The sequence below is a fragment of the Mandrillus leucophaeus genome, unplaced genomic scaffold (genome assembly GCF_000951045.1).
Source record: "Mandrillus leucophaeus isolate KB7577 unplaced genomic scaffold, Mleu.le_1.0 Scaffold38, whole genome shotgun sequence".
Taxonomy (NCBI): Eukaryota; Metazoa; Chordata; class Mammalia; order Primates; family Cercopithecidae; genus Mandrillus; species Mandrillus leucophaeus.
The window spans coordinates 1,201,611-1,227,276 of record NW_012104031.1 but is presented as its reverse complement, the minus strand read 5'-3'; the positions used below and the strand labels follow the sequence as shown (position 1 = coordinate 1,227,276).

General features: G+C 52.7%; 1 protein-coding gene across 1 annotated transcript in view; it reads left to right on the top strand.

The window, feature by feature from the left end:
- NFASC (neurofascin) overlaps nt 1–25,200 on the top strand; it is a 164,440-nt gene extending 139,240 nt beyond the window's left edge. Inside the window, exons 26-31 of the mRNA XM_011990602.1 lie at nt 3,718–3,948; nt 7,719–7,835; nt 9,144–9,296; nt 16,068–16,199; nt 19,315–19,384; nt 22,768–25,200. Coding sequence (XP_011845992.1) covers nt 3,718–3,948; nt 7,719–7,835; nt 9,144–9,296; nt 16,068–16,199; nt 19,315–19,384; nt 22,768–22,999 — 935 coding nt within the window. The 3' untranslated portion in view covers nt 23,000–25,200. The remainder of the gene's footprint in view (nt 1–3,717; nt 3,949–7,718; nt 7,836–9,143; nt 9,297–16,067; nt 16,200–19,314; nt 19,385–22,767) is intronic.
- Nucleotides 25,201–25,666: the final 466 nt, after the last annotated feature.

Sequence of the window (25,666 nt, the reverse complement as noted above, 5' to 3'; positions counted from 1 at the left end):
ACATGTCATCTCTCCTCAGTGTTCTCCATCTCATGCATGGTGCTCCCTGAAACCCTCCTGGAAAACCCTTGGTTGTGGCCAGGGTGCCTTCCAGTGTGCATTAGGTGACAAACCTGTGAGGTTGATGCTGCTGTCTAGGAGGGGCCTTGTGCTTCCAGCTCTAGCCCACTCAGGATCCCCCCTTAGCTAACAGAGGGTCTCTGCTGCCCCTTCTCCTTGGTCGCCAGGCTGATGGTCTCCACTGAGCACTGGCCAGGATTGCTTCCAAACCTGTAGCTCCTATTGTGGCAGGAAATGACATCTTAGCCCAGTCATATGTCTTCCCAGCCTGGTGCCACTCTGTTGGTAAGCCCTACTTCTTAGTTTTCTTTTGAAAACATCGCTTTTCTATTCTCTCCCCAACCTCAGCCCCAGGGGATGAAATAATCTGAATCTCCTTGGACCTGAGCCGTAGAAGCTTTTCCCCATGGAACACTTGCCCCTTCGTTCCACCTGTACTAGCCTCCTGACAGCTCACTGCCTGGCTCTTCTGCACCTTCCCTCAGAGGCTTTTCTTCTTTCCTCCACCCTCCCTAGCTCCCTGGGGGCCCTGTCCTGCCTTGGGACAATAGACACAGCTAATGAGTGGGTCGGAGATGTGCCAGCAGTGACCTCAGCCCGCTGAGGTTGTATCCTCTATGGTAACTTCGATGGTGGGAGCCCTGGGGAGGCTGCCAGAAAGTGACCCCTTTTCTCTGTGACATCTCTTGCTCCCTCTTACTAAGCCTGAGCCAGAGAGGAAGCAGCTAGGTAGCCATCATCAGAGAAAAATGCTTCCTTTCTGCCACACTTGGCGAAGTGGCCATCAGGCGAGGGGACAATGCAGTGTAGAAACATCTTCAGAGCCATCTCTCATCCTTGCCTCTGCCCAGCAGGGCTGGTGAGGAAAATGCTGTCACCTGGGCTCTCCTGACATCTCTGTCCTCCAGCTACTCACTGAAACATCCTGGGGGAAGCGTGTGCCCCCAGCTATGGCTGTGTTGGGGTATGAGTGTGTGTGTGTCTCTGTGTGTCTGAGGGCCACGGGGCCACATGAGAGAGTGTAAAGCTTTGGGGAAGATTGACTTAGTTTCTGGGGCCTGGGGAATGTAGCAGCCACTGCACCTGTAGGAAGGGAGCCCAGGCCCCTGCACTACGCAGTGTGATGATTCAGGTTAAAAGGGAGTGTTTGCTTTTTTGTTTTGTTTTTTTGAGGCGGAGTCTTGCTCTGTTGCCCAGGCTAGAGTGCGGTGGTGCGATCTTGGCTCACTGCAACCTCCCCTGAAGGGAGTGTTTTCCAACGATGCCTTTTAGATAGTCATGAGAAGGGCTACCTTGTGAGCCTTTGATTTGTCAGAAATTATTAGAAAACATACTATTTATAAAGAACTCTGGCAGGTGCAGCACTTTGGGAGGCTGAGGCCAGAGAATTGCTTGAGCCTGGTAGTTCAAGACCAGCCTGGGTTCCATGACAAAACCCCATCTCTACAAAAAATACACAAATTAGCCAGGCATGGTGGACCTGTAGCTGGACCTATAGTCCCAGCTGCTTGGGAGGCTGAGGTGGGAGGATGGCTTGAGCCTGGGAGGTCGAGGCTACAATGAGCCATGATCACACCATTACACTCCAGCCTGGGTAACAGAGCAAGATCCTGTCTCAATTTAAAAAAAAAAAAAAAAATCAGAGCAGTCCTGCCCAAGTAGACCAAATAATTTCTCCAGGTCCATCCCAGCAGCACAGAGCAGCAGGAAGAGCCCATGTGTGTCCATGGCCATGAGAGCTGCAGGGAACAGGCCTGGGAGAGAACTGACCTTTGCCGCATGGGTCTCTCAGGCTTTCCCATGTATGTGTACACAGTGTGTGTGTGTGTGCGCGCGCGCGCACGTGTCGGTGGGTGGGGATAAGTGAATGCCTCATGTTGAGTGTTTATAGTGCTAAGCTTGTATTCCAGGCCTGAGGCCATCCTGGACTGAGCATGGCCCTGAATAAAGAATCTGAGAGGGAGAGTTGCCCCACCGCTCACCCCTCCCCACACCGCCCTGATGTCTGTGGGTTGACCAGGGTTTGGGGAATATAGCATTGTGAGCTTTGAACTTGCCCAGGAACCTCTGGAACATATGGGGCATAGTCAGCTGCCCAGTGTGACTTGGGTGGCCAGCACCCTTGGGGCACAGTAGTACCTCTGATCTTATTAGTAGGGAAGCAGGAGTATTGCCTCCTTCTCCAAAGAAGGACTTGTAATATTGGAGACCCAAGGGAATGAACTGGCTTTTGTTGGGCAGGCTCTGGCTGGGAAGGCTTAGGATCGCTTCACTCTCCCTTTAAAAAGCTCTCTGGCAATTCTTTCTCTGGCATCCCTCCCTGCCCTAGCCCCTTTCTTGGGGATATGATTTTCCTGAGAGATCTGAGGCTGGGTGGGATTCCTTGGGAGTGAGAGTTAGCTGCCTTTGTTTTAAAGTCCCTGCCTACTGCCACATTAGCATCAACTCCAGAAAGTGAACTGCGGTCAGATCACAGGAGATCGAGTGCAAGGAGGAGAGGTGGCTCTGTCTCTCTCTGCTTGGCCTCATTATTCTCATACTCTCGGCTTTAGCAAAAATTAGATCTGCAGGGAAGGATAGGGCAGCCCTTTCCATGACCTTCTGTATCAGGAAAGAAGACCTGTGAAAAAGTTGTCACATACATAAGCTTACCTCCCAAGCTGACCAATATCCAAGGATCACTTTGGGTGGGAGATGGGTGTCATGAGAGGGTTAGCCCAGATCTGAATGATTCTGTGCCCCATGAAGATGTATGCAGAAAAGAAGTCCAGCATGTGCCTCGCTGTGCCTGGGACGACTCTGTCTACTGTGGGCTGGGAAGGTGGTGCTGCTGAGTGTGGGTCATACTGTCATTCCATTAGCTCCCTCTTCCCATGTTCTCGTGTGAACAGAAAGCACTTGTACCTGCACCCAAATTTCCTAGAGAGAAAGGCAGTTATAAGAAGTCACTTTGGATTAGGGTGGTTGCAGGAAGGGCCATCATTGAGCAGAGAAGGGAAAGAGAGGGAGGAGAGGCAGAGGAATGACTGAGGAGAGCCAAGACTGGAGGAGGGCAAGGGTAGGCAGAACGCCGTGCGAGGCTTGCCCGCGCAGAGCGGAGACTGTTCCCTCTCTGTCATCAGGTTCGGGTGGCTGTTTGGGCTCACGCAGGCATGACAAAGGGTGATTTTGGAGTGAATGGTTGGGAATGGCAGGCCGCCCTAAGCCTCTGCTGGACAGGGCCCCGCCGCCTGCCCACCTCTAGGCTGGGGCTCCAGGGCTGGATCCAACTGGTGCTGCTTGGGCCTGTGTCTGGGTGGCATCTGGCCAGTGTTTGGCCTAGGGCTCCATGCCATCCCTGGGGTCTGAGCGATTCAGCGCGTGCCCCTTTCCCGTCTCATCCTCGTGCATCCTTGGCTGGGTGCATGCTGGGTGCTTCAAGCCATGCAGACCATGAGAAGAAAATGAAACACACACAGGGCTTCATTCTCTTCCTCTCCCATGGTTGTGTCTTCTGTTGCTGCGACCTGTCTGACCCAGCCCGTTATGCCTGGGGAGGCTCCTGATGACTAAGCCCCATCTCCTCACCGGGCTGCCTGCCTTGCACGCGGGGGCCGTGTGTCCAGGCTGGGCACAGCCAAACCAACCAGACTCGGCTGTTTTACATTTCCCTCTCAGCTCCTCCCACATTGCCCCCGACTACCGTGGGTGCGACGGGCGCTGTGAGCAGTACCGATGCTACTGCCATTGCTGCCACCACCGAAGCCACAACAGTCCCCATCATCCCAACTGTCGCACCTACCACCATCGCCACCACCACCGTCGCCACAACTACTACAGCCACTGCTGCCACCACCACCACGGAGAGTCCTCCCACCACCACCTCCGGGACTAAGATACACGAATCCGGTACTGCGCATCGCCCATGCTCCCCATCCCCTCCTGGCCCGCCTCCCCAGTGGTCTCCAGACGAACCCACAGGCTCCCCCAGCTAGGAGGTGGGGTCTGGGATGGTGTTTACCACCACCTCCTTTTGTGTTTCCTTTGGAAACTCACCCGTGACTAGATGCTCAGTCCCATAGCCTGGAGGTCCAGATCTCCCCCAGCCTGGCCCTGACACACACAAACTCCGTGGGTGGTCCTCCACCACTCAGTACCCCCCATTCTAGCCTCAGATCCCTGTTCCTTAACAGATGGCCAAGTTCCCTGGGCAGGGCCCCCAGGTTCCAGATGTCAGGACTGCCTCCAGCTACGTGTCAGGCAGTCAGCTCAGGGCCGAGCACTCTGGAAGGAAGACTGTGTGAGGAGGGGAAAAGGACCAGCCACTGCACGACTGGCCTGAGGGAGTTTCCTGCCCTGGCCACATCTGCATCTGGCCTAGAGGCTGAGCAGCAGGGAGTGGCTGTGCCAGGCAGCTCTGTTCCCAGAACCCCTGGTCTGTCCTTGCCTCTCCTCCCACAAGGAACACTTAACAGACTTTTCTTTTACAAAGTCAGAGCTTCCAGGAAACTGTATTGCCAAGGAGTCCCTTAATGCCCACTCACGTTCCCCAAGCCCTCAAATGCAGGCATGGAGGGAAAATTACGGGCATTCTCAGGGCCCCTGGTAAGAATCGATCCCAGGGCTGGTATACTGAGCCAGGAGAATGCACTGTTCCTGTATCATGCAACTAGGCCAGGAAGCTCTGTACTTCCAGTTCGGGGAGACCCCAGGGGAATTCAGCGATGCTTCCAAGCACTGAGCATCAGTCTTTTATTACCAACAAGGGGAAGGTCTGTAGCTTCCTGAGCCCACAGGCCAGCTCTAAAATCAGTGTGAGGCAGCCAGCAGGGCTGGCAGGAAGCATCCAGAACTCTTCTCCCGCAGTTGTAGAATTGTAGGCCCCAGTGGGCACCCCTTTGTCTCCTGGGCAAGTCCCTTTACCTTCCAAGGCCTCCTTTCTCCCATCCTGCTCCACTTTTCTCGGCCTCCTGAATGAGGATGGAGGCTTAATAGACATGAGAGGATTTTGTTTTTAGCTCAATGACATGGAGTTAAGTGAGCTGTCAGGGCAGATGAGAGGCACAGCTGCCATGAGCTCCTGAGACCCTGAAAATGCTGGTTTGCTTGACAGGTGCCATCTAGAAGTTAACAGGCACTTTAGGAAAAAGTTGGCTGAAGAGGAACCTGCTGGGGTATTAGAAGCTGCCACCAGCGGGTTGGTGACTGATGTCCTTTGGGGCCATGGCGAGGCATCTTTTTCATTGAAGTGGGGCTCTTTGTCCTACAAGTGCTTTGAGTTCTGAGAAAAGATGAATCAAAAATGAAGAAAGGAAGTGGCTCTTGCTCCCCAGCAAAGAGTTACTTGCCTTCTGAAATATAGGCCTTGTTGCCACGTAGGACCAGCCCCCGCAGCACTCATCAAGTTCTGTGAGACACTGCAGAGGACCTGGCCATGGCCTTGATCTTATCTAGACCTTGGGAACACTCCTCAACCATCCTCACTTGCTTAATGTAGCAGAATGGCTGTCTAGGACTTTAAAAATGAGTGTTTACCTTTTTCGTGCCTTACATCTTGGGAAAACGTGTTTCATAAGTTTACTCTTCTGAGGGTGAAATAGGCCTTTTTATTTGTCCTTAGCCTGTCTTTTTCAGATTTCAAGGGAGATTCCCTAATTCTTACATTCCAGGAGTCAGTGAGACAATCCATGCTTCCCCTCCCTGACCCTTTTTGTGTTTCTAGGTGTTGATATCTCACATGCTTGGTCCTTCTCTTTGAACTTTTTAGTGCTTCCGGGTCATGATCCTGATCTCTCTGTGGCAATGCCTTCCTCCAGCTCCCACTTCTAAATCATCTTGGCTTCCCATTGCCTAGCCTTTTCTAAAAGAACCCCAATCTTCATTGCCATTAAAACAGCCAGATTTGAGTCAATTTCATATTGGTGACCAAACTGTTTAAACACAAATTCTCTAGCTATTTACAGGGCTTAGAGCTGAGGAGAAGGAAACTCAAGTCCCCAAATCATGACTAATCACAATTCATTCTCACCAGCAAAAGCCATGAAATTCTAAGGAGCTAGAATTTGGGATGGCTTCAAGCGGCCAGTACAATTGAAGCATCTGGCAGACAGGCAAGGAAGCCTACCTTCTGCCCTCCCCATGGTGCCATCAATGGAATCACTTTCTTGGCCCCTCACTTAATATGAATCATATCCACCTGGGGCAACCAACGCCTGACAAGGTTGTAGTGCAGAAGGCACCTCTTTGAAGTGAAAACCAGGAGATCTTTTATCACTTCCCCAGCCCTGCAGGCTCAGTCACACGTCAAATAGATAATGAATAAATGCATCACCAATGTACTCTATTCATTTATTTTTGACAAGTGAGTTGGTGACAGTGCCCCCTTGCATGCTAATAAAATATACAGGAGCCACACTTGTAAAGTCTTTGAAATACAAGGCTTCATGTGAGTACTCCACTATTAAATCTTTGCTGGAAAATGGGGTAACCAGACTGCTGGGACTCTTGAAAAATGATTATGTGTGAAGATTAGTGCCCTTCTCCTGTACACAGGCTATGGTTTCAGACAGCACCACGGCTTTGATAAAGTGGCTCCCAGCTCATAAGAACTTGATAATTAATGTCCTCTGTGTTGCATAGAGATCAGGCATCAAAAACTTGGTGGTGCTGAGAAGCCAACAGAACAGGATTCTTTGGTATCTGGACCACTGAGGGCTGGTTGTCAAGGAGTTATCTTCTCTTGGTCCCACCTAGTTCACGCGAGGGAGAGGAAGCGTTCACACTGCCTTTCTCGGGCCCCTGAGATTCTAGGCTTTAGACAATCTGAGGCTGTTAGACACATCAGTCAGGCTCTCTCTGACCAAGAACAACCCAAGAGGCTCCCTAGACCAGCCTCACCTGTCTGGATCACCATTCTCCTCCAGCTTCAAAAGTACGTCCTTCCTGCAAATTTCATCAAGACTCTTGGCTCTTAAAGATAACCCTCTCCTTCCTGCAGCACTTCTCTGCTTGAAGGGCAGGGGGCTGGCACACATCTCCTCTGTGTGGCCTCCTGCTCCTGGACACACGGCCTTTTTCCTGGGCCCTTTCCTTACACTGTTGACATGACAAGGGATCTGAAAAGGGAATAAGTCCAGGTTAGAGCCTCAAATGGCACAGATCAAAACCCACTCTTTCTACAAAAATTAGCCGGGTGTGGTGGCGGGCGCCTGTAATCTCAGCTACTTGGGAGGCTGAGGCAGGAGAATCGCTTGAACCTGGGAGGTGGAGGTTGCAGTGAGTCGAAATCACGCCACTGTACTCCAGCTTGGGCAACAGAACAATACTCCGTCTCAAAAAACAAAAAACAAAAACAAAAAAAAACACTCTTTCATTTCTAACCCTACCTATGTGGACACAGTCAGTTTCCAGCTCTCCCTCAGAAGTCCTCCCGACTGCACCTGCTTGTCCCTGGACAGTGACCTCTGGCCTGGCCACCAAGGCTGCAGCTTGGAGCTCTGTCAGGCCCTGTGCACAGCCATTTCTGACTCTCCCCTTTCCTAGATGACTGTGTGTACGTGTGTGCGTGCGCGAGCGTGGGCATGTGCGTGCATGCACACGCTTGTGTGTATGTGTGTGTCTCCATGTCTCTGGTGCCACTCCCTCCTCATCACTAACTCCTCTTCTAACCCGTCCACCAGCCCCCGATGAGCAGTCCATATGGAACGTCACGGTGCTCCCCAACAGTAAATGGGCCAACATCACCTGGAAGCACAATTTCGGGCCCGGAACTGACTTTGTGGTTGAGTACATCGACAGTAAGCATTGCTGTGCGGGGTGGTGGTGGCGGCAGCGGCGTCGGCAGCAGCGGCGGGTAGCGGTAGATGCCATTAAAGAGATCCTGTGAACTCCCCCAGGCTCAGAGAGGCCTTTTAGCCTGGCTTAATTATGGCTTAATGAAATCGATATGCACTCAGGCAGCAGAGAGGTGGGAGGAACAGACTCAAGGAGAAGGAAGGGGGCTTCTCAAGCCATTAGTGGAAGTCTAGGGTTGCATGTCTGTGGAGGACCTGTGTAAAGGGGTCCTTCATTCATTTCCTGCCCAGGATGAGGGTTCTGAATAGCCCCCAAATGAGCCAAATCTCTGCCAAATTGATCTCCTTAATTCAGGCTCCACTAGACTGGGTGGACCAGTTCACAGACTTGGGCTACAACCCTGCTTTGCTCCAAAAGGAATGCCAGCGGCCCCTAGTCAGAGCCACAGACCAGAGCCATTTGTCCCAGCTGGTGGTTTGAGCTGAGTTGTTCACCCTTTACTGGAGCTTGGGACCAAGGGTACAGATTCGTTGGACTGCAGAGTGTGGCCCCTGAGTGAAGGACCCTGTGGGTCAAACCCACCATCCTGGCCTCTTTAGTATGTGCTCTAAACAATTAAGCCAACTAACCCAGCCAGCCAATCCACCTGGGATAGCCTACCCAAAGAGCTCTCAGGAGAGAGCAAAGCTGACTTAGTTCTCTGTGGTTGGAGGAGGAGTTCACATCCACGGCACCTGGACTCCATAGTTTGGTCCATACTTTTGTCCATACTTTTTCAGCCTCCTACCACCCCTATTCACCCTACAGCGTACATGCACAGGCACACGCTTTTCCTGATGTGGGAATTCACCACATGGTGAGAAATGAGAGGTGAAGCTAGGAATGAGAGCCAAGAGTCAGAGTCCCAGCTCATCTTGTTTTCATGAGGGATGCTAACTGGCTTTCTGGCCCTCACCAGCCAAATCCATGTGAAAAGTCAGTCGCTTCTAGGGCAACAGAGCATCTGCTGACAAGCTAAGAGTGTAAGGAAGTAGGTTATAATATGTCTAGTGTGAAGACTGGTGAGGAAAGAGAACTTCAGGAGAAGGAACGGTGTCCCCAGCTGAAGGGCTGTTTAAAAGAGTTAGTATTGCATGGACAGGTCTGGGGAGGCTGCCTGGAAACCTCCCGGTCTGTACGATGGACTGGACCCGCGGTTCTCTGGTCCCTTCCCCCACACTTTCTACCTTTGACAGGTGACCAGGACCTAAGCACTGGCTCTCCAGCTCCTGGTGCCTGGCTCTAGGCTGATTGAGGTTTCTGTTCCCCAGGCAACCATACGAAAAAAACTGTCCCAGTTAAGGCCCAGGCTCAGCCTATACAGCTGACAGACCTCTATCCCGGGATGACATACACGTTGCGGGTTTATTCCCGGGACAACGAGGGCATCAGCAGTACCGTCATCACCTTTATGACCAGTACAGGTGAGAGGGGACCTGGCCTGGCCATCCCCTGCGAGCATGGGGCATTTCATTCTCATCCTCAGCTTCCTGCTTGCCTCTCTCCTCGGAAAGAAGACTCATCCCCACCCCATTCCCCACCTTGCATGGCGTGTCTCAGTTCTTATTATGCATCAGCTGAAGGCTCTCAGGAAGCCTAGAGGAGCCCAGTGTGCATGCGTGGTAGACAGGAAACAGTGATTGTGGCCCTGTGGGGTCAGAAGGAAACAAAGGGTTGTTTAACGACAACAGAGAACACTTAGCCCCCTGCTCTGCCTGGTGTGTGTGCACATTTGGTCACTGTCTGTGGGTCTGCGGGCTGCAGGAGAGTAGTGCAACCTGGCCTGTGTGCACAGGGGCTGGCTCCCTTCATGCAGGATCAGGGGATAGGGCCATCACAGGGCCTTGATCTAGAAGTCGCTCCAGGAGATCAGTGCATTGGTTACTCCCTTGCCACCATCATCTATTGTTAAAAATTTCAAAGTGAGTGACACAGCTTGTTTGGGGCTTTGTTTTTGTCCCAAGTTTGTCTTGGCCTAAAAGTGGGCAACTTTTTGGCATGCAGGGAGAGGGGAAGAAGCTCTCCAGAACTGGAATGGTTCTGGCTCTATAGTGGCTTCAGCTGTGGACGAAGAAACGCCTTCCTTGTGCCAAATGAACAGGCCAACTGGGGCTCAGCAAAGGGCACAAGGTTCAGCAATCTCTGTGCTGGTAGGGGTAGCTGGCAGTCCGGATACTTACAGGGCACTCTCTGGTCTGTGTGTGTGTAGCTTTAAACTCAGCCGAGCAGGCTGCCAAGTGGCCTGTATGCTAAGCCCCGGGGCTAAGGGTAAGGGTGGGGAAAGAGATTAAGAGAGAAAAGGATCAGTACCTTGCCCCCAAGGGATATCCTAATCAGATGCGGGTCATTAGATACACAGGATAGGGGAGGGGAAAAAACACAGTGATTTATATGAACTTCTGAATGCTGACTTAAATATTCATTACTCCTCCTGCACCTGGCCTGGCGAGGCTGATCCTGGTAGCTTGCATCTCGGGAGTCCCTGCCCATCTGTGTAAACGTCTCACCCAACCCCTTCTTTCCTAGTCCCTCCTGGTCTGGCATCCTGTCTTCCTCCTTGTGTCTCTGCCTGTCCTGCGCATTTGCATGCCATCAAGGCTCAGAGGGTCTCAGAGTCGGGCTCCCTGATTGAGGCTAGCCAGGCCGACTCAGGCAGGATGTCTGAGTGAGTGGCCAGCCTGTCCTGTAACAAGGGGAGCCAGGCCAGGCAACTGGACAGTGGACCGAGCAGAGCAAGTGGCTGGACTCTGTCTAGCTCAGATGAGGTCCCAAGCTGTTGCTCACTGGTATGTGCATTTGATTTTGCTTCATTACATACTTGAGTCCAGCACAGCAGCAAAAAGCAAAGATGATATTTGAAAATAGGGTTCCATCTTAGGGAAGACTGCCAAAACCAGGACAGCCTGCTTTGAGAGTTTGACTTCTCCAGGTGCTAAGCCCTAGGGCTGTGGGTGAGGGTTCAGGCCTTGCCCTCAGGGATGTCCTAATCTGATTTGGGGTATTAAGCACACCATAGAAAACCGATTGATACCGGGTATGCTTCTGAACCTAAATACTTGTTTCTCTTTTCCTGTGCTTGGTGGACAGGCTCATTTTGATAGCTTGCTTTCCAGTGATGAAACAATCAGCCCTGGCAAGTCTTCCCAGGCTCCTCCCAGCGAGAGCTGGAGTGGGCAGGTTGATGAGCCCAGCTCTGAGTACATATCGTCCACTTCTCTCACAGGCTGACTGGAAATTACTGTCTGCAGACCACATAGGGAAAGGAAATATTTTCACTTTCTGAAGTCTGTGAGTGTGTGTCCATATCCTTCAAAAATACACATTGTCTTTCCTGTGGATGGACTCCAGAGCCAAGTCCATGCAACCCACAGATCCCTGTGTTTCATCAAAGCAAGAACTCGTGAGGATCTCTGGGCCCTGACCACTGGTCGTTTAGACAACCACAGGCTGTCACTTTAGTCAGCAGACTTGAATGCACTGTAGCAGTTCAGGAAGGAAATGGAAGGAAACCACTGGAAAGGCTGACAGCCTCTCTGACCCTCACCAAAAAATCCCAATGGGAAGTTAATCACCTCCTTCAAGTGTTTGAAGCCAAAGAGACCTGAGGGGCTACAAACACATAACCCTGGACTCCAAGAGGCCCATCAGCCCTTCTGTACTGGGTGCGGGATGGGGAAAGGCAGGAGGATGGCGGATGCTGAGAGTGGGCCAGCAGTCAGATAGCAGCCTGCCTCGGACCTCAGGAGAACAGGGAGCAGGGCCTCAGGGGACCTGAATGCAGTCAGCCTCTGCTGTGTTTGGAAGAAGCATCTCTTTGGTCGACCAGGATGGGGCAAGGTGTGGAGAGGTGTCAAACGGTGCTTAAGTGAGAACAGCCAAGCCAAACTGTATTTGGGGAAAATCTATCTCCGTTATATTTGTTCATCTATCCCTATTTCTAGGACATAATTCTTCTGCAGACTTTGAGTGACTGGCCTTTCTTCCCTGGCCAAACCCAATTCCTCTCAGTTAGAATTAGGAGTCACGAGAGCTGTCTGCTTTGCAGGTGTATTGCCCGTTTCTGAGTGGGTGTTGCAGGGGGAGGTGTGGAAGGCACACAAAACATGTCTTCTAGTCCAGTGTAAGAGGTGTGTGGGCTGGACGAGAGGATGCTCTTCTGGCTCTGGTCAGTTACAGCTGAAAGTGGCGAGTGTAAACGCACCCTGGTCTTTGCACACTGATATTACTGGATCCGTTAGGAATCTTGAAACAAGTTTAACAGACCCATTGAGTATGGTGTTGACAGTCAAATATAATTGCTCTGAGGACTTGCTAAAATGCCTTCCTCTCGGAGTCCAGGTCATGGGGTCCCATTATAAGTGTGATCATTATGTCCTCAATTTCTTTTGGTCCTTGAGAAACTAAATCACTTTGATGGGATGTGGTCGAGCCCACCTTATCCCAGATCCCACTTGATTGTGAACAGCCTTCTGTGTCCAAACTTCACAGGAAATTCTTTGGCCTTTTCAGTAAGGATGGAAGGTAACATTTGAACTTCACCTGGTATATCAGGAATGAAAAGCCGTATTTGCTTCCTAATTGCTCATGTGGCCCCTTTCTCCTGGAATGATGACTTTCTTTCCCAAGAGGAAGGAAGTCTTGTGGAGAGAGCTGTCAGGTGCATCAGAACAAGCACCAGGAAGATGGTGGTGCAACTAGGCCATTGACTAGGCCGTTGCAGACACACAAACCAACCTCCTTGCAAAAGGTGGGTACAACTATCCAAACACATGTTGAAGTAATTCCTTCATCCCAGTGCCCAGGTCCCGCACATGGGCAAGCCAGTACCCCTAGCTAATATCAGGGGAAAAACCTAAATCAGTATGCCAGGTTAACTGTATTATAGTAAGATTAAATTGACCCATTAATCAATAAATAGTCACTGACTACTTGTTATGTGACCAGCATTGTGCCAAGTACTACGAGGCTAAAAGAGATCCCCCATTCTCAAGACTTTAATAGTATAACTGGAAACCAGGACCCAGGAAATAGAACAATTCAATGTTCCACTGCATGGAGCAGCTGGGGGTGAAATCGGAGTTCAGAGATGGTGTGAGTTGGAGCAAGGGGAGATTCAGGGAGGAGGGGTAGAGTGTGCAAAGGTGGCAGTGAGCTAGGAGGGCGACAGCCTGGGCTTTCTTGGGCAGGAGGGGCAGGATGCACGGAAAGGAGACTGGCGCTCCTGGAAGGCCAGGCTCAGAAGCTGAGCCCACACAGTGGGGAGTAAGGAAAGGTGGCATCATTGGAAGTCTCCTAGGAAGGTGGTAACAGGATGTCTCATTGTATCCACAGGAACTGACAGGCACACATGAGGGGACCCCTGGAATAGAATGGAACAATGAGGGGAATATGGGAGGCGTTTTGGAAGATGTGACAGCTCTTAGAGATGGGCACAGTGGTGAGGCCTCTGGCAGCAGCAGGAGAGCTGGGAGAACCAAGGCAGGGGGCAGGAAGATGCAGGTTGAATTTTAGGCACACACATCCAAGGAGAGCTGGAGGAGGCGGCTCTGGGCTTACGGTTGTGGAGGTGGCTGGAGGGATGATGGGGATGAATAAAGGATCACTGGTGATGACGAGAGTCAAGGAGGTGGAGATCAGCCTGGGAGAGGCCCACTCAGTGGTAACAGCTGAAACGCTAAGAACAGAGGGGCTTAAAGTCAGCTTGCTGGGGCTACAGAGGAGTTGGCAGGAACTGGAGGGGGCGGAAGAGTATAGAGTGTACCAATAAGAGGGCAGCATGTGAACTGGAGCTGAAAATTCTGGTAAGTTCCTCAAGGGTTTTTGTTTTAAGACACAGGAACACTTAGGACTTTGAGACCAGCCTATGCAACATAGCAAGATCCTGTCTTTACTAAAAATAAAAAAAATTAGCTAAGCGTGGTGACATGCACTTGTAGTCCCAGCTACTTGGGAGGCTGAGATAGGAGGATCACTTAAGCCCAGGAGATTGTGGTTGCAATGAGCTATGATAACACCACTGCACTACAGCCTGGGCAACAGAGTGAGGCCCTGTCTCAAAAAGAGAAGAGGAGGGAAGGGGAGGGGAGAGCAGGGAAGGGGAGGAGAAGGGGAGAGAGTTGTAGGGGAAGAGAAAAAAGAAAAGGAGGGAGTGAGGGAGGGAGGGAGGGAAGGAAGGAAGGAAGGAAGGAAAGAAGGAAGGAAGGAAGGAAGGAAGAAAGGAAGGAAGGAAGGATTAAATAGATAATGATAGATCTATATATATTAAATGGTTATAAATGCTATGAAATAGAGATAGTGGCTGGGTGGGAGTTGGGGAAAGGGACTTCGTTTAAACTGGGAAGGTTCAGGAAGACCTCTCTGAGGAGGTACCAGTTGCCAAGGCAGCCATTAGAAGAAAAAGCAGCAGATGCCAAGGCCCTGCACTAGAATGAGAGCGGCCAGCATGGCTGGGGTATAAAGCATGAGGACAGGGTGGTGGGAGGTAGGACTAGAGAGACGGCCAGGGCCTGCTCTGATGGAGTCTGACAGCTCAGGATAAGGAATGAAGAGTTTTCTTCAATAACAATGAGAAGCTTTGGAGGGTTAAAGCAAGAAAGTGATTCAGTCCTACGTGGGGGGTTGGAAAGATCACTCTGACACTGTGGCGGGGGCCTGCTGGGAGCAGGAGTGGAAGCAGGGATGGGACTTTTTTCTGCAGCCTACCTACATCATGGTACTCACAAGCCTTGTTCTCACAGGCCTCTCCTGCTTTTCAGCCCGGGGCTGCCCTGGGCAACCAGAGTGCAGAGGACACTTGTTCATCAGTCTTCACCCTGTATTGAGAACTTTCTTGGTGCAATGCCATTGCCTGGGCACTGGGAAGCCTGTAAAAATAGTTTCTGCCCCCAAGAGGAACAAAGGGTGGGCTTGCACCCAGATAACGTCCCCACAAGTGGCATGTGCTGAAGATCTGGGGGCGCACGTGCTGTGGCCCTCATGCTGTTCCCTGTGCTCCTAGAAGGAGGCTCAGTGCCTTGGTGCCAGCTCCATGGTTCTTGGGGCGCCTGCTGTTGTGTGCCTCTCCCCAGGTGTCTCTGGGCTGGCTGGTTCCAGGGTTACTTTGGGTGTATTAAGTTCCTTTGATCCTTCCCTTCTGTCACAGAGTCTCAGGTTCTGTGACAGGCTGCATTTCAGGAGGGGTCGCTTTTGTTCTCCAGCCAGTAGAAAGGAGAAGGGCGAGTTGGTACTGACCACACCCCCCTCCCGAACCCAAACCCAGCCATTGGGCCATCAAGGACACCCTCAGATGACTCCTGAGCACCTGTTCTTCAGGGCCTCCTGCAGGCCTTTCAAATCACAAAGGGATCTGCCCACTTTGAAACAGGTCTCCACATATGCTGGGCATGGACAGAGAGGGACTCACTGTCACAGGGGTTGGAGGAGGGGGCACATCGGCTTGTCACAGACCATCGGGGGGTCACCCTGTGTGGAGTAGTCTGGAAGTGTCATGGAGTGAGCAGAAGGCACAGCCCCAGCCCCACGTCGCTGCTGGCCTGGCTAGGGGTGCCCACACCAGGATTGCCTTTGCTGTCAGGAAGCACATGATCCACTAGAGAGATGTGAAAAGACAGGGCATCCTGGGCCTCCACTTGGTCCAGTCCCCACCCTCAGGAAGGCTGGATGGCTTCGGAGCCATGCTGGTGGGCAGGGATGCTGCTGTGCGCCTGTGCAGGCCTGCGAAGGTGTTCTCATAGCGGGTTTTTGCAACATGGCCACGGCCTACACTCCCTGAGGGTAGCTTGCCGGCTCCCATTTCTCCACCCCGGACTCATCCATGGGGAATCATACTTCCATGGCCAATCCATGGCCATCCCTCAGTCCCCACTAGGCTGTGACCAGCCCTCAGGTTTCCAAGAATGCCGTGCTTCGTTCCTAGGATACTTTCCCTTCCTAAACGACCTGTTCAGCCTTCTGCTTCTTATTTGCTCCTTGTACCCCTTTCCTTTGCCTCTTTTCTGATCTTTTGACCTTGGCTCTTTAATTATTTTCTTTTTGTCCTTTAGCGGGGTAGTTTGGGCCGGGGGGCTGCTAGGTGGTAGTGTTAGGCTCCAGGAGAAACATCCATGTGAAATAGCTGAAGTTCTTCCCTCCATCTCCCGCCTCACCGTCTCCCCCATGAAATCATTCACGGGTTTGCTTCCGGCCCTCCCCGCCAGCTTACACCAACAACCAAGCGGACATCGCCACCCAGGGCTGGTTCATTGGGCTTATGTGCGCCATCGCCCTCCTGGTGCTGATCCTGCTCATCGTCTGTTTCATCAAGAGGAGTCGCGGCGGCAAGTACCCAGGTGAGCCGTGCGAGAGGCGTGGGCTTGCAGGGCGGGGCACGTCCGCTTTCCCGTGAGTCTCCAGGTCTCCAGCCAGATCCGGGGACTGTGTTCTCTCAGTGAAGCCAGCCCTTGCCCGGCTTGGAAATAGAATCCTCTTGCCTGTGCGTCTTCGGGCTGCCAGCAAGCACTTGAGTTAATTAAGTTCGCCTGAGTTGGACGGATGGCACAGTCCAGGCAGTCTCAGAGAGGGGATGGAAGGAACCCTGGCTCCTGTTAAGAATGACCTTTCCTCCCCTTGACTCACCACCCATCTGCTCTATAAATTGGCTTTTTTTCAGCCTGAATCTCATTAGGATCCTGGGTCCCGGGGAAGGAGAAAGGAAGAGAGGCATTTTCTCTAACCGTGTCCCAGAGAATGGGGAGAGGAGGGGTCTGGGCAGAAGCAGCACACCCATGAGAGAGTTCCAGAGGTGGGCACTCAACAGGATGATGGTGTAACCACCAATACCACTAGCAAGGGTCAGAAGCTCCGATGCGAGGAGCAGGGAGAGGCTGAAGACGGGTGGCATTGGTAGGGGCCCCCGTGGTCCTAAAGCACTTTGGGCTTCCCTAAAGTCCCAAGGAGACCTCAAGATCCTTCAGCCCCTGGCTAGGCACAGTGACTCACACCTGTAATCCCAGCACTTTGAGAGGCCAAAGCGAGTAGGTCACTTAAGGTCAGGAGTTTGAGGCCAGCCCAACCAACATGACGAAACTCCGTCTCTACTAAATATACAAAAATTAGCTGGGCATGGTGGCAGGTGTCTGAGGTCCGAGCTATTCAAGAGGCTGAGGTGGGAGGATTACCTGAGCCTGGGGAGGTCAAGGCTGCCATGAGCCATGATCGTGCCACTGCACTCCAGCCTGAGGAACAGAGTTAGACCCTGTCTCAAATAAATAAATAAAACTTTTAAAAGATCCTCCAGGCTGGGCACGGTGGTTCACATCGTGTAATCCCAGCACTTTGGGAGGCCAAGGCAGGCAGATCACTTGAGGTCAGGAGTTCAAGACCAGCCTGGCCAACATGGTGAAACCCTGTCTCTACCAAAAATACAAAAAATTAGCTGGGTATGGTGGCACGTGCCTATAATCCCAGCTACTCAGGCGGCTGAGGCAGGAAAATTGCTTGAACCTGGGAGGGAGAGGTTGCAGTGAGCCGAAATCGTGCCACTGCACTCCAGCCTAGGTGATGGAATGAGACTCCGTCTCAAAAAAGGGGGGAAAAAAAAAGATCCTGCAGCCCAGACATACCAAGGTCAAGGACAAGGACCTCTGGCATTCCTGTTTCTGGAAATATTGATTGTTTTTTACACAGGAGCAAGAGAGCCATCTGTCTGTGATGGGGTGGGTAGGGTGACAGGAGACAGGATAATGGATGACCCTGAAAGCAAAAATCTGGCTGGACTACAGAATGAAATTTCTCCCTGCCCCAGAAAGCCCCATCACCAGACATACCCCACGCTCCCCAAATGCTTCCTTCTCCCCATCTCTTAGAACAGGTCCTCCCTCAGGATCCCCCTAAAACTCAACACAAAGGAAATAGAAGGGAGAGGAGACTCGATTCTTTTTCCTTCCCCATGCCCAAGTACCCACAGACTAGGACTCTGAAGAACTGTGCCTTAAGTGAGGGAGGGCAGGAAATGATCATTCCTTACTGGTGCGCGATGTTTGCTTTCACTCTTTTCTGCTGTGCTGGGCTTATCTGATTCTGTAAGAGAGAAAGCCTCAGTTAGGGAAAAGGCTGCCTCCTCCATCTGACAGTAAGACTTGGGTGGACTGAGTTCACGCCCGTTCCAGGTGGAAGTGGAATACCAGAAGAACCCAGCAGATCAACTCTGAGCCGTCCTTTGCCCTTTCAGAAAGTATCTCATTCCAAACAGTTCTTCAAAACTAATCTCTTGCCCTCCAGCTACAGGGTAAGCCCCTGGTCTCTTAAAAAGATGAGTGAACCAGGAGCCACAAGGCCTGGGTGCTAGTCTTCCCTCCGGTCTTCATTCAGTCACTAATTAGTTACGTGATATGCTCTTCACCTCTCAAGGGTTCAGTTTCCCTCATCTAAAATGAGGCTGATTATCCACCTTGTATCTCAAAAAGGACACATAAGTCGGGTGCGGTGGCTCACGCCTGTAATCCCAGCACTTTGGGAGGCCGTGGTGGGTGGATCACTTGAGGTCAGGAGTTCGAGACCAGCCTGGCCAAGATGGTGAAACCCCGCCTCTACTAAAAATACAAAAATTAGCCAGGCGTGGTGGCAGGCGCCTGTAAACCCAGCTATTTGGGAGGGTGAGGCATGAGAATCGCTTGAACCCGGGAGGCAGAGGTTGCAGTGAGCAAAGATAGCACCACTGCAAAAAAAAAAGATACATAAAGAGGCTTTTATGTAAGTGCCCGCTGTGCATCCACCTCTGTGCTGTGCACGAGCAATACTGGAGGAAAAATGATCTCTCCTCAAGGGCACCGTAGCTGACACCGAAAGAATGAGCACAGCACAAGACAGGGCCTCGGCTGAATGCTCACACGTCACAGAGGAAGTGGAGGAAAGGGGGCACGCCAACAAGGGGGAGTCACAGAGAAGAGACACTTTCCATCCCATAGGTGTGTCTGGCGTGTCTTCTCTGCTCAGGGTACTCTGCTAGGAACTGTGAAGAAGCACACAGACCCCCACCCTTGAGGAAAGAACTAGCCTTCTGTGATAGGCATGAGAAACGTGCACAAATAGTTACACCACAGAGCAGAATAAGAAAGGTGCAAACAGTGGAGTGTTTGCCTTTGGCAGAGGAAAGGATCACATCTGTTTGATCTTTTGGGGAGACTTCATGGAGATGTGGTTGGGGGAGCTTGGTAGGAGGGGATTTCAGTTGTCAGTGGAGATGTAAAGAGACCTCTGGGGCTGAGAGGGAGGCGGCAGAGTCAACTTGGCAACTGATTGAGTACAGGAAGCAAAAACAAGGGAGGCGTGGATGGTGCCTTGTTAAAAAAGAGTGTCCGTGAGCCCAGGGCGGTGCCTTCTGGCCCTGCAGTCAGTGGAGCCCTGGAGAGCAGGGGCATGTACTTAATCATCGTGTCTGTGTCTTTGCTTCTCTTGTTGACCAAGTACGAGAAAAGAAGGATGTTCCCCTTGGCCCTGAAGACCCCAAGGAAGAGGATGGCTCATTTGACTATAGGTGCGTGATCTCCCTCCTCCTCTCTCAGGCAGGCTGTCCTCCATGTCCCTGAGGCACCACCCTCACGTCAGAACAGCTCCACTTGGCTGAGAGGCCATGAGTAGCGGTCCTTGCCCCTTGGGCCGTCACCCTGCCTCTCTGGCAGCGCTGTGGTGGAGAGTGCGTGCTGCTGAGTTTACTCAGAGGCTTCTCATCCTAAGAGTGCCAGACGAGGCTGCTCCCCCAGGAGACACTGCCTGACACATGCATGCATTAGTTTGACGAACAGCATTTCATTCATTCAACCGCACAACTCAAATGTATCAAGCTTGCTATTTATATCTTTCCACCTTTTCACTCTGAACACGAGCCCCAGGACCCTCTTGCTGTGAGATGAGCTCAGCCCTCAGGCTGATTCTCTGCCCATACTCTACTCCTAACCCTGAAGATAATGACCCTGGGAGGCTGTGATGTCTTAAAGCCTCAAGGAATGAAGGTGGGCTGATTCCAGGTCGTTTCTCCTTGAACGTGGCGATATCTTTGGGCTCTAGACCGGAATGGGCCTTGGAAAGGTATCTAGGTCCAGTGCCCTATGCCCCAGATGAGAGGACTGAGGCCCAAACCGGGAAGCGTATTGCCTAAAACTCTTCCTTGCTCCCCACCCAGTGAGTTAGTGGCAAAGCTGGAAAGTCCGGGGCCGGCTGGTGCTGCTGGTGCTGCTATTCTATACTTCTGTACCCGTGCTCCTGTCCTACCTGGATGCATCTTCGTATCTGGGCTTAACAATGTCGTTGTTTGTCCATGGAGATCACGAATATGTTCTGAGCTGAGGGATGATGCAGAGTGGGCTGTGGAGTGTCATTCTCAGACCAAGTGCTATGGAGGGAATGTCTGATCAAAGCCCTGCCTGCCCACGCCACCCAGTTACTGCCTGGGCCCAGGCCCTTGTCCTCTGCTGTGGTCTCCTTTTCCTGTCCTGGGCCTCTGCCACTCTGCCCGTCAGCCTGGCAAGCATAATCAGATCAATGGGTGGTGGAGCCACTGCCCACACAGGAGCCTGTCTGTAGGCTTATGGGCCATAACTGTCCATCTAGTCCCAACATCCTCACAAGCCCCCTGAAAGGGCAGTCACAAGAGCCCCCTTCCCATCTTCCCTGGCAGGGCCCAGCTTCCCTGTGGGCTGAGACTTCCTTGGCTTTTTGTTCCAAAAGCCACGGGGCTTCTCCTCCCCCAGACTATCGGTACAGCCAGAGAGGAGGAGCGTGGACCTCCTCCAATACGGGGCTGAGCAGCCTGCACTGTGAGGAGATGGTTCCTCATGCACCTCTCCTGCCCCAGACACCAAAGCTGTCGGGCAAAAACCCCTGCCTCCTCCTCACAGACACTGAGGCTGGGTCTACACGCACAGGAGCATGCCGAGGCCTGCACCCCTACACACACACACCCCTCTGCTTTGGCTCTGCAAGGTCTGCAGCATCTGTCCTAGAGTCCTCCCTTGGATGAGTCTAAGAGCCCTAACCTGGGAAAAGGCTGAAATGAATACATCAGAGGAAGAACTAAGTTTCCAGGGGGGATAGGCCTGGGGGCGAGGAGTACTGTTGCTCTCACTCCAGTCTGTGGCTAAGTGATTGACCACCTTTCCCATGGGGCGCCCTTTGTTCTTCTCCCCCATGTCCATCCACCTGGACCTTGAAGATGTCTCAGAAGCGAGGCCAACAGGTGGCCAGACCAAGGCCACCCTTAGTCATTCTGGTTTCTTTCAAGCTTCCATTAGGAGAGGTCTATTCGGTCTGTTCTTTTTAGACCTAGATCCCCTGTTCCCTCAACAGCCTGGCATGCTACAGACCTCTCCCCCTACCCCTCCCACTGGCTGGGCTGTCACTGTCCAGTGGCTGCACTTAGCTTAGCTGCCTGGAACCAGGGGAGGAATTCCCACAAATCGCATAGCACAGTCCTCATGCTCCTGCACATGGGGTGGAGGGCCCTGGGAAGGAGTGCATGCGAACAAGACCTGCAAGTGGGGTGAGGAGCCTGGCAATTCCCCTCCTCCAGTTGGCAAACAGTGACTTCCACTTCCTGCACAAACTCAGCACAGCCCCAGAGAGCTGCCTCCCTCACACCATCTCCCAACGCACGGCTGTCCCAGAATACAGTTAGGCTGTATTCATGGGGCAGCACTGCAGGGAGTGAGCTAATAGCTTTCCGTCTTCTAACACAGCCCTGGCCCTGGCTTGCTGCCCTCTTCTGACAGCTGTCTTTGCCCGACACTGCTATTAGAAGTGAGAACGCACTGCCCACTGTAATGGCAACTCAGCTGGTTGTCTTCCCCATGTCCAGGAAGGACTGGGGGTGGGTGGGGAGCTGGGGGCAAGGAAGGGTGTGGTGTGTGTCTACTCAGACCGCCTGGCACCGCTATGGTCCCTGAGACCCAGACTCCCACTGCTCATCCTGAGCTGCTCCTGCCCAGGAACTGGGCTCACCTCTGAAGTGCAGCCAGCACCACCTGGTGCCTGCTCTGAGCCTTTTCAGCCAAGGGAAGGGACATGGTGCCTGAACAGACGCTGGCTCAGGGAGCAGCCCACGCCTCCTCGGGAGTGCAGCAGACATCCTGACTGGGCAGCTGTTCCCAGCGGCCCATGCAGCTTTATTTGGCAGCTTCCCAGCTCTCCCTGCATAAGGGGAGCTTAGGGCCAGGGCTTGTAGGCCTCAGAGGGGCTAGGCATGATCCTCTGAGCCTTGCTATCTTCTCACGTTTGCTGGCATCACCTGCTTACCTGTGTGCGCCTCCCTCCCACTACTCTTGCACACCTGTACTTGCTAGGTCCAAAGTAATAACATCTTTTTATAGATCAACCAGATAGCTCAGCGAAACACACCAAGACAGAGAAGCAGAGAGGCGGGGGAGAGGTTTCTTCCTTTAAAAGCCTTGCTTTTTGTCAAGGTGAGAGTGTTTCCCTACAGAGTCACAGGTCCTGGGAGATCAAAGCTGGGCCCGCCCCTCTTGATGACTGAGGCCCAGGTCACAAAACCACACAGTGACACACTCGGGACTAGAACCATCCCGTATGGTCTCACAAGCAGTGGCTCTGCCTCACCATGGGGTGGCCATCCTCTATCCACTCCCACCACAGACAGGGACCCAGTCTCATGGAAGGGACCCGGACCAGCAACCCAAAAGCATGGGCTCCACTCCCTGCCCTACCTGACTTGCAACCTCACCTTAGAGAAGGTGCTTGTCTCCGTTTCCCTTCTGTAGCGCAGGCTGGACAGGGGAGGGTGAAGCGGGGGCTGGACTGGGTGGTCTCCTGGGTCCCATCCTCTCTGAGCTGTGTAGGACATGTGTTGGCAGGAGGCCGGCTGCCCCATCCCACACCACCTGAGATTCTCTGTCTCTCTTTGGCCAGTGATGAGGACAACAAGCCTCTGCAGGGCAGTCAGACATCTCTGGACGGCACCATCAAGCAGCAGGAGAGTGACGACAGCCTGGTGGACTATGGCGAGGGTGGCGAGGGCCAGTTCAATGAAGACGGCTCCTTCATCGGCCAGTACACCGTCAAAAAGGACAAGGAGGAAACAGAGGGCAACGAAAGCTCAGAGGCCACGTCACCTGTCAATGCTATCTACTCTCTGGCCTAATGGAGCCCACCCAGGCACAGCCACCACTTTGCAAGTGGGAGGAGGGGAGAGGGGGAAACTAAACCACTGCAGACCTACCACAAAGCCACCACCACCTTCAGTAACAAGGGTACAATATGGGGGTCTGCCAAGCTGTGAGGATCAGGGACCACCAAGCCACCCATAAGCCCCCTCCCAATGACCCCCCTTCAGCCCCGGGTGCCACCAGTGTGGGAGAGCTGGAGCCGTGGCTGAGCTCAGCTAGAGGGAGTCTGGCCCCTTGCCCAGTCTCACAGCCACCCCCGAGCGTTCCACCACACTGCCCGCCCTTGGCCTCGGCACATGCTCACCGTTTCTGTTGGTTACAGGACTTCTCATTGTCTTAATTTTGCTTTGTGCATCTTCCCCTCCAGACCCGATGTCTCCGTTTTCTTTTCCTTTTGAAAAAGTGTTCCTGGAAAAGAAAGAAAAAGTAGATTCTCCCCCAGGAGACCACAAAGATAGGCAAAAAGGATTGAATCCGTACCAGAACATGTAGACAGGCTGTAATATTCAAACCACCTCTGGGCCAATGCATTTCCGAAGGATGCCTTTCTCGCCATATGCCTCCCCTGGCTCCCAACCCCTCTGCCTCGGCCTTGTCAGTTGCTGAGCTGGGCTTGGCTTCTTTCTGGAAAATGACAGTATTTTTGGCAGGGAGAGGGTGTGCAGGCCTCCTTGCTGCTCTCTGGTTCGGTTGGGAGGTGTGTTTACCTCTTGCTCCTCATTCCCCCCCTGCCCTTTTCTCTGGTGTATCTAAGATGTGAGCTGCACTGACTCTGAAGAAGTTTGAGGAACAGGAGTGAGCACTGATAGGAAGGACTTCAACGCCAGTGACTGTGTACCTCAAGCAGAAGAAAATCAGGTGTCTGGTCTTGGGGGAACTCTGCTTACCTCTAGAGAGAAGAAAAAGGCTGGGTTTGGACTTCCTTCCTCCCCACTGGTGAAACCCAGGATGTAGATAGAGGGCCACACCCACTCTGTCCCAGAGGGCACCTGTCCACGTGACTGGGGCCCACGCTGCCACCCTGGAGGAGATGGAATGCTGTGATGCAAAAGCTTTGCTGGTGCGTTTGGGGCATAAGGCGCTGCTCCCCTTCCACCTCTAGCAGATAGATATCATCTTCTCAGCCAATTCTGTAGGACACTGAGGCTTTTGTTTGACATGGTATGTGGATGGGGACTTGCCCCAAGACTGAGCCAGTCTGCCCTTTCATTGGGGTGTATACATATCAGGGGACCTGCGGTGGCACCGTACTCAGTGCTGTGATGCCCCCACCTGGGGAGGACTCAATGCTCTTTGTATGCCTTATGCAGCGCTGATCTGCCCCTGGAGTTCCCAGGTTCCCAGCCCCTCCCTGCAAGCCTTGAAGCCTCCAGCGATGTCCGTGTCCAGGAGAGCAGGGCAGCCTATGCAAGTGTTCCGGCAGGACCAGAAGCGGCCACCCAACACACGTCCTCACCAGTCACCCCAAATGGAGACACTCGCAGACCTGCAGTTGTCAGACCGAAGGTGCTGCCTTCATCCTCCCCACCTAATGCATTTTTGAAACCAAAGGTACCTAGCCTCAGAGACAGAGAAGGAGAGGGGGAGATCTTGAGTCTAAGAGGAACCCTGTAGCTGTTTCTGTAGCTCCGGTCAGTTTCAGGAGGGTGAAGCTGATCCCCAGGAACGAATCAGCTGCCATGGGCACAGCCTCTGATTTGAGCCTCCAGCTGCTAGCCAGGGGGCCTGGGCCGGACCAGGGCTCTGTCCTTCAGTGACTTTATTAAAGCATCATTTGCCACATGTTTAAGCTGCAAAGGTATTAGCAATGCTTGCATCATTAATAATCATTCAGTTGAAGGTCAAGCCCATAGACACACACTCTCTGTCTGCTGGTAAGAAATCATAGCCCAGAACTGAGCCAATAAGGCTGTTTGAACCTGAGAGTGTGTGATGGTCATTTGGGCCAAGCCTCAGCCAGGGCTGCTGCCTGGACGCCTGAGGGGCAGCTTATCACAGTGCAAGGGGACAGGGTAAACAGCAGGGGGTGGGGCATGAGCTTGGAGGGCCCCTCCCCTGGCTTTCCTCCAACACCTGCTTGGATACTAGGCCCACTGTCCCTGAAGGGAATGTCAGGGAAGTGTGCCTGTGAGCTGAATTAAAGGACTGGCCTTTCCAGAAAACGCTTTGGATCTGAGCAGAGTAGTCAGTTTCTCAGACACTCATTCCATACTGCACCGTACATGCCAGTGAACTCACTGCACCGAAAGCAGGCTCTTAGGGCAGGAAGGGACGGTGAGCAAGTCTGCCACACCACCTGGTGACTGGGAAGGCTGCTTCCCTTGTAAGGGTCTTGGGGAGAAGTAAGCCCACAGCCTGCCTCTGCACCTCGTTCCAGTGTCCTGCCAGGCTCTGCACTGTCCTTTGTGTATGAAGAAAATGCTATTAGCCCTCTCTCAGGCTACTGTTCTGTGGGTGCTGAGAGCTACCCCCCATCACCATGCAATCACACCCGTCTGAGCAGAAGCAAATCTGAGGCTGAAGAATTAAGTTTTCCCCAAGCAAGGAAGGCAGGTGGTCAGAGATCAAACGCTGCTGGCGTGGGGATTGCAGGATACAGGAGGCAGCCCCTTTGGGGAAGAGGAGAGTGCGTTTTCCATGGA